At 52.1% G+C, this 8,868-nt stretch overlaps 1 protein-coding gene across 1 annotated transcript in view; it reads right to left on the reverse strand.

Moving 5' to 3' along the window:
• LOC100540910 (protein NLRC5-like) overlaps positions 1–8,852 on the reverse strand; it is a 29,530-nt gene extending 20,678 nt beyond the window's left edge. The window contains exons 1-4 of the mRNA XM_019619687.2: positions 8,352–8,852; positions 6,582–6,754; positions 5,874–5,980; positions 2,471–2,708 (exon numbers count right to left, since the gene is read on the reverse strand). Coding sequence (XP_019475232.1) covers positions 2,471–2,708; positions 5,874–5,980; positions 6,582–6,754; positions 8,352–8,447 — 614 coding nt within the window. The 5' untranslated portion in view covers positions 8,448–8,852. The remainder of the gene's footprint in view (positions 1–2,470; positions 2,709–5,873; positions 5,981–6,581; positions 6,755–8,351) is intronic.
• Between the last annotated feature and the right edge of the window lie 16 nt (positions 8,853–8,868).

Genomic DNA, 8,868 nt, shown 5'->3' on the forward strand with positions numbered 1-8,868 from the left:
AAAAAAAAGCTCTGTAATCAAAACTACTGGACTGAGACATTACTGACAGCAGAAGAGGAATTCCTGAAAAGCACAATCAGGTCAAAAAGATGACACCTATCAAGACTGGAAAGCTCATCAGTTTCATCCAGGCTGCTATTGAGCAGAGTTAACTGCAGAATGTGGCAAAAATGAGGTCTGCCCCTACACCCTGCCCGTGACATGGAGATCAGCTGCAGGAAGCCTGAGCTGATGCCCATTGATTCACCATTTCCTGGCCAAGTGCTCAGGCTGCCCCCTAAATCCAAGTATCAGAATAACGAGACCACGTAATTCCCTGGGAACTGGGGTGATTTAATGTCCCTCAGCTGCTCATTTTGTGCTGAGCTGACCAGCTCTGCATCCATCTATCACATCCCAAGGCACTACATATCTGTTCCCTCCTCAACAGACCAAAGAACCCTTGTGCTACCTAACTCCAACTGCACTTACAAGATGAAATCCACATGTTTTTCCACAGGCACTTTAGCTCAGTCTTTTCTTCTGCAGCCAAAGGTATTTCTAGGCACAGAGCAATATGTTCTCACACAGACAAGTTTGAATTCAAGACATTCATTCAATCACAGACAACACTCTGCCCTACAAGGACTGCTGCAGAAGGAAATGACAACTACAGTTTCTGCAAGTGATGTGCTGAACACTCAATAAAGCACCACGAAAACCACCCTTGGGAGTTCCTGCTCTGCTTCACACACACCTCATTCCAAACCAGTCTAAGAGTAGAGGAGGACCCAGGCACTCCTAACAAGCAACCCTGGACTGATTTCCCAGACCTTCACCCAGTACAGTCCTGTCCTTTAGAAAGCAACTTTTCAAGTGAAACCCAAGGAACAGCTCTACAAGAGACATGGGCTCCAAGGAACAGCTTCTCTCTGCTCACCTCAAAACACATCTTGTTCCAAGCAGGACATCACGATGGCTCACTGTTCCATGGGATCAGTGCTGCAGACACCCAGACCTAAAGCACTCGCAGATAACTGCACGTTGAGAAGCAACTTTTGGACCAGTTCACACATGGTAAGATGATTTCAGGCCCACCACACGCCTTGCCTGGATTATTTTGAGCTTAGCCTGCTGTCATTAAACCAGCCTGCACAAAACAGCAAGGAATGACTGAAGAACCAGGTGCTTGTGCACAGCCCTGGGATGGTGGAGAGGTTTCCACCTCGTCCAAAGGAGGTCAGTTCAATGGAGGAACGAGGATGAGCCTTGCAGAGGAGACTCCTCCAGAAGTACACCTTTATTACTGCCTCCTCCTGGAGCATATCTCTGCAAGCTTCACGTGGAAGTGATGAAGTGCCTTTTGTAGATCATAAAGGTTGGGAAAGACTTGTAAGATCATCTATCCGACCCCAGCCCAGCCCCACTGACCACGTCTCTCAGTGCCACATTTCCATGGTTCTTGACCACCTCCAGGCACGGTGACTCCCCCACCTCCCTGGGCAGCTGTGCCAGTGCCTCACCACTCTTTCCAAGAAGTTTTTCCTAATATCCAACCCAAACCTCTCCTGGTACAACCTGAGGCCATCCCTCTCATCCTATTGCCATTACCTGGGAGCAGAGGCCAACCCCCACCTCACCACAACCTCCCTTTCAGGGGCTGCAGAGAGTGATGAGGTCTCCCTGAGCTGCTCTTCCTCTGAAACATCCCAAGTCCCTCATAAGACAGTGCTCCAGCCCTAGGGCTGCCAAGAAGCTCCTGCTTCAGTGTAGAAAAACCCAAACCCAACACTTTGCTCTGCTGTACCTTAAAGAAGCTGCTGTGATGCTGCAGGGAGAAGCAGGCCCTGATCAAGAGACAGAGCAGTGACAAGAAGACCTGCAGAACTTCAGGGGGCTTGAGAGCTCCCACGGATCCCAGAGTAAGTTCATTTGGGAATTTACGGCTTGCTGTTAAAAGCACCTTATGAAAGCCCTTATCACAGGACTCCTGTGCCAGAGTCTGGCTGAGAACTGAGCACAGAGGGAAGGAAAAGATAAAGGCACTTGAAGAAACATTAATACAGCTTGATCCAACCATGAGTAACACAGAGGCTCTTCTCTGTTAGGAATTAGGGTCTGTCCTCTCTTTTTGTCTACCTTGAGGACCTGTTAACAAAGCATGGCACAGAATCGCTCCTTTTTAAGGAATTCTGATCACACAACACTTCCTGCAACATCCATGGGAAGGGATGTGACACCTCCTGCCTTGACTTGGTTGGCTCCTGGGCTCTCAGGCCCACACAGAGCCCAGCCCTGTCAGGACGAGCCAAGGCCATGGGCTACTCTGTTCCCAGCCTGTCTGCACTGGTGAGGTGCCCAGACAGGAGGCCAGGTGGTTTCCAAGTGCTCTGAAAAATGAAGGAATCCACTCAAGCTTCCTTCACAGGTGTACAAGCCATGTTCAACACCCTGATCAAAACACAAGTGTTACTAAGGACATCCACAGAACCAAACCACAGGAAGCAGAAATAACGCAGCTTCAAGACTTACCTCCACCCATTTTCCATTGATTTCCATGAAGAGGACGCAGAAGGGGTCAGACTTGGAAGTGACATCCCTGTCCAGCAGGTTTTGGCCACAGATGGACAGCTCAACTTTGCAGACGCAGTACTGGGAGCCAATGGGCCCCGCTGGCGGAGGGGTCCCGGTGTACGCCATGGACTCCAGCAGCAGCAGCTCCAGGCAGTCTGTGGGACAGAGAGAGAGCAGAAAAACCTCAGGAGAAGCAGAAAGGTACAACAGCAAACGACACACAGCCAAAAGCTCTCATGGCAGCCACATGGGGTTCCCAAGGAGGAGCTCAGCACTGCAACTACAGCGTGCCCCGGCTTTGCTCCACAAACAGCAGGTTTGAAAGGAAAGGTGATGTCCTCTGTACGTCCCCTAAGAGAGCAGGAAGAAATGAGAGCTGGCAAAGAGCAGCAGGTCCAGCTATCACAGCCTCTGCCTATGGACAAGTTTGTTCATGGGACATCTCACTACTGCTGATCTCCCTCCTCACCCTCACTGTCTTGCCTTGCTTCTGCTGCGGCACGGCGAGGCAAGGCAAAAGGCAAGGGATCCTGAATGAACAGCGGAGCAGAGGGAATACGGAAAGAGAAGGGAAGCAGAGAACCAGCCAATATTAGGGTGAGAGGAGGCTGAGCTCGTCTAACGAGCGTGTGCTGGAGCAAGTTCACTGCACCGCAGCAGGGAAGGAGTCCCCTCCTGTATGCCCTACCTCTGTGTCATCCAGGCACTGAGCAGCCTCGGGTTCGTCCCCACGCCTTGGGTACACAAACCCCGCAGCTGTGGGCTGGTGAGAAAGGCCTCCCAGCTGAGCTGTGAGCTGGATTCACAGGGAAAGGGATCCCTGAGAGAAGTGCGAGGTTGATGTGACAACCGCCCTATGACCGGGTGCATGGGGTGAGTTACAGGGCCTGATAAGATCTCATCTGGTCTGAGAGCTTACCAGAAGCCTGCAATCAAAGCTGTGCTACAGAGATAAACGTGAACTTTATACCATTATTATGCGACAACCCCATCCATCTCCCACAGGGCAGTTTTGCTTTCTGATGTGCAGCCCACTTGCAACAAACATAAAATGTCTCTAACAGAAAAGAGGGAAGAGAGGAAAGGGATGAGGGAAAGAGAGGAAGAGGCATTTTCAGACTGAGTTAAACTAATAAACTTTTATGGCTGGGGTTGCTATTGGAGAGACAGCTCTGCCCATCAGCTAGTTCAGTACCTTTCTCCAATAGCCCTCCTTGGCTCCTGGCTCATCCACATTATCTCAGAACCTCAAACATCATCTTCTACCTCCTGATAAACCATCTGTTTGGCATGGAAATCCCAGTTAATTAGCATCAGTTGTTTGTTCTGCCAGGGCATAAGTGTCAGCAGGCACCCATGCTCTGCTGCTGGAGATGGAGCAGGGATGGAGCAGGGATGGAGCAGGGATGGAGCAGGGATGGAGCAGGGATGGAGCAGGGATGGAGCAGGGATGCCACTGCTGCAGGGTGGAGGGAAGGAAGGGAACAGGCTCAGCTGCCCCTATCTGCCCAGGGCTCTGACTTTAACCCCTCTGTATCACAACCCAATGCTCGTCCAACTGAATGCTGCTGCTCCCAATTTCCAGCAAGGAGAAATGACGCACAGGTGAGGAATCCTGCTGCTGCATCCGTGAGGAGAAATACCCACTGGTTCTTCAAACAGATCAAGAAGGGCAAAAGAAGACCTCCCAGCCCAGCTGCCCACAGGCACTACCTACCTGCTCCTCTCCCAAGCCCGTGCTGCCAGTTGCAGCTAAAATAAAGATTTTTCTTTATTTTAACACCCAGATCATGCAATCTATGTCTTAAAATAGGCAGGCCTGTTCTATTTATGCTGCTGTCTGATGCTGGTGCTGCCTTCAACAAGCACAAGCAGGGCAGCTGTGCTGGCACGGACGTGGTCCTGCTGGAGCAGGGAGATCTGGGTTGCGTTTTTCCATCTCTCCCCTTCCCCCAAATGTAGTCAGTGCCTCACACAAAGCAGAGGCAGCAAATGACTCACTGGAAAAAGCTTTTTCCCAGGGCTGGCTGGCACCAGAACATCTGAGTGTGTTGCACATTGCCTGCGCTCCAGCCCTGCCACTCCTCCAAGAGCTCGCGGCCTAAGCACCCATGGGGAAGGGAAGCAGTGCCTGAAATCAGGGAGTGGGACAGTGACCTCTCCATCCTGCCCATTGTGTCACAGGGGTGCCCAGTAAAAAACTCCCCAGGAAGGCAAAAAGCAGCAGGGAGATGCCACCAGCCCTTTGCCTACGATCCCAAAGATGATTTTTCCATCAAGGAGTTGCTGATGCAGGCCAGCTCTGCACTGAGGATGGAGATGCCTGAAAGAGGTCTTGGCCACCTGTGTCCCTGGGCCAGGTTATGGCACACATTCACTGCCTTCCCCCAGGACGTTGGGATGCTTGGAGCTCGAAGCTGGCTCTCCACATCTATATTCCAGTCTCTCCTCTTTTTTTGTTCTCATTTCTCTGCATTCACCGCCCTAAATGAAGTCCTCCGACTCACTTGGCACCCGCAGCCAAATATTCTCCCAACATATAATCACAGCTGCCAGCTTCGTGCTCATTGTGCTGCCACGTGGTTCCCTAACGCACGCCCAGCTCCCCGCAGAGTGGCTCTGGGCAGCAGGGCGTACGTCTGTCCGGTCCCCTCAGCCCCACATCACACCTAGGAACACACCGGGGCGTCTTTCTGACATCCAACACTGCCCACAGCAGATGCCTGATGACCAGTCCTAAGCATAGGGCAGAGAGATGTGTTCTGCAGATCCTTTGTGGGTTCATACAACTCCAGCAATCCAGCAATTCCTTCTCCTCCTCCCCCTCCTCCTCTCTTCTTTCCTTCCCCCACTCCCCCTCCCTTCTCCTCCTCCTTTTTTCCTTCATCCTCTCTTTCCTTCTCCTCTCTCCCTTCCTCCCTTTCCCTTCCTTCCCCTTCTCTATCCTCCTCCCTCCCTCTCTTCCTATTCCTTCCTTCCTATCTCCTTCCTTCTCTTTCTTCTCCCCCTCTCTTCTCTTCTTCCTCCCTCCTCCTCCTTTTTCTCCATCCCTCAGAGAAGCCCAGCAAGCAGCACATCTCACTGGCCACGTTTTCAGCACTAACAGGAAAAAAGAAAAGCGAAAGAGAAAACAAACCACCCAAACTTGGACACAGGGTCAGAGTTTACATTATGAAAGGAAACAGATGCACAGTTTTTAGGGAAACAGAACAATAACAGCTCCTCATTGGGATGGAGGGTGAGCACAGAGCTTAGAGTGGTACAGAGGGTTCTGACGTGATGCAAAGAAAACATGGGAGCTCTTTTACTATGAGCAGTACCCTCAAATTTCAGTGATTTCCTCTCCGTGGGAAAGAAGAAATGAACATTCTTCTTTTCACAGAGAACAGAAGCCTCCTCCTCCTTTCCTGGGGAAGAGCACCGATTCCTGCAAGACAGCACAGAAGCCATGACTCAATTTACCCACTACAGCTTCCTACAAGGAGAGAAGCAGAGAACAGGAGAGATGGCAGCCAAGCAGGTAGTTCTGGGTTCACACAGAGGACATCTCTAAGCTCCCTTCTGTAAACAAACGTGATCATGGCCAGGATTATTTTGCAAAGCAAAGCGTTTGCCTCGCCCAGGCATCACGGAGGACTCACCAGCCTGCACCTGGTGTCTGTAACTGCTCAATACACGAATGTGTCATCTCCTGAACGAACCCATCCTGATGGAAATTGTCCCTACAACCCCTTGGCAGGGTCATAGTTTGACTATTTCCATCACTTTTTTCCCCAAAACCCCTACAGAGAAAGGATCTTCTCTCACTTGTTCCCTGCTCCTGGAACAGTCCAGGTGAGTCTGCATGCACCACAGAGCAAAGAGAGGGCTGGGCTGACCCTTCAAGATATATATATATATATATATATAAGGAACAATTTCTGCTCAGAAAGAGTGGTGAGGCACTGGGATGGGCTGCCCAGGGTACTGGGAGAACTTAACCCAGCAGAAGCTGCCTCCAGAGAGATAACAGGGAATAACTCACTAACCTGCACCCAAGCTTTGACAAGCAGAAGCGGGGGTTTGAGCTCTGGGCCCTGAGGAGCTTCTCCAGCCCTGAGGAGCTTCTCCAGCCCTGAGGAGCTTCTCCAGCCCTGAGGAGAAGTGCTGCTGAGTTGCACTTCCCTGCTGAGGATGGGTGATGGCGATGGGATGGCAGCAGCTGGAGACAGGAGAAATGCTTTGAAGGTAGGCAGATGGGAGCAGCAGTGCCCTCGAGCACAGCCAGACTCAGCTTTATCCACAGTCACCCCAGAACTGACCCAGGAGCCCAGCCAGGAGCCGTGGCAGATGTCAAGCACAGAGCCAACACCTCCAGCTGCCTCTCTGCCACCACCACACACGGACAGCAGGGAAGGAATCGGCTCACGACGAAGGATCACATCACAACCCAAGTGCACCCTCCAACCAGACCCACTGCCACTCACAAGCACGTTTGGCTGGTACACGCCACAACCACCATACGTTTTCACGTGAATACATGCTTCCTCTCGGGCTCAATCTAGGGAAATCTGTGGTGTAGGGCAGAAAATATTGTGATGTCACTGTGAATGCTGGCAATGGCACCGAACCCTCAGCAGGCTGCATTTATCAAGAAGTGAACCAGGGCCGGGGCTCTCAGGTGCAAGGAGCCAGGAGATGCCAGCAGGAAGGACAGCAGCTGCACTGATGCCTTCCCACCCTAATAGATGTCTGAGGTGGAAACTATTTATCCTTTCCATCCCCAGCACACTTAGTGTACACCAGCTTATTGAGAGGCTTATCTAATATATTAAACTCTGAATTCTCTTTTTCTGAATTGTAATTGAATTCCTATTTCCGGCCAACACAAGGCAGAAGGGAAAAAAACATCACTTCAGCAATGAGAAATATCCTTAAGCATTTTCCAACGTTGCTACACACTTGCAGCCCCCGGGGCCCCTCCACCCCATGCAGGGGCAGGACTTGGCAGAGAGGGGTTTCCCAGTAAGCCTCCAGCAGCAGCAGGAAGCAGGAAGCAGGGCTGGTTGTGGGGCAGGAACCAGGGCTTCCACCACCCTATAACCAATGCGTCCCATCATGATCCCCAGCCCACATCCATTAGGGTCACCATAAGCCAGCCGGGGCATGCACTGGGCTTGCTGAGCAACCAGAACTTCAAAGGCTTGGTACTATAAATAAGCACTAATTAAGTTTTGTGCAATGCTCGTTCACACCAGCACGCTGACACCAAGCCACAATGATGCTGGGGACAGAAATCCAGCAGGAGGGCAGTGATGGAGGAGGCGCTGCTGACACTCCTGCAGTTGGTGCTCAGCCTCATGCCGCCCACAGGCAGAACAACATCTCTCAGTGCCCACCTTTTCCTAAATGATTCCCTCTCCTCAGCCCGGCTGGCACAAAGCTCCACCCTGATGGGGTTTTGTACAGCGGGGACACAAAACCCCAAACACTGCTTATAATGGGAATTAAGCCTGGTGGATTCACAGCTCCTTTCCAACAGCTTTAGAAGCCACCGGAGGGAATGTAAAACTTGCTTTAAATGGTTGTGCAGAGCTGGACATGTCGTTTAGCAGCAAAACTTGTGTTCCCAGCCCTGATTTGTTCCCATTTATAACACAAGCCCCACGATGCCTGATGCTTCCTCGTAAACCCTCAGCTTCTGGAATCGTGTGCTCAATGGAAAACCCAGGAAATCTGCCCGGTCCCAAAGGCCCAGGAAAAGCAGCAGGCAAACAAGCAGCTCAGCATGGAGCAGCAGAAGGCAGCCCAAAACTCACCTGAGCTCCTGGGAACCGCTCTGCACAACACAGCGAGCAGCCAAGCCGTGGAGAAGGATGAGTCAGGAACCTCCACAAAGGTTTAAAACAAACCATAAGGACTTCTTTGCAGAGCAGGGGGAGGCATTCCGTTCCTGCTTTCAGCTGTCCAGTCGCTCGGCTCCTTTCCAACAGCCAAATTCACCTCTCCCGCTTGCCTCCCCAAGACCAAAAGCCAAGGCTCCCAAACAACGAGCAGCAGGGCACAGCAGCACAACCCAGGTGCTGGCTCCCATCACAGAACCACCGATGTAGGCAAACACCCCTGACATCACCCGGCCGGCCGTAGCACCGCCCGCTAAGCCCCGTCCCTCATCTCAGCACTCCCCGAGTTCCCCCAGCGCTACGCTCTCACTGTGAGACCCCCCCAAAAGCGGGAACGGGGACGGAAGGAGCCCGGGGCGAGAAAGCTGCCCGCGCTGTGCCACCCTCCGTCCCGTCCCGTCCCGTCCCGTCCCGTCCCGTCCCGTCAGCACTC

The sequence above is a fragment of the Meleagris gallopavo genome, chromosome 13 (genome assembly GCF_000146605.3).
Source record: "Meleagris gallopavo isolate NT-WF06-2002-E0010 breed Aviagen turkey brand Nicholas breeding stock chromosome 13, Turkey_5.1, whole genome shotgun sequence".
NCBI lineage: Eukaryota > Metazoa > Chordata > Aves > Galliformes > Phasianidae > Meleagris > Meleagris gallopavo.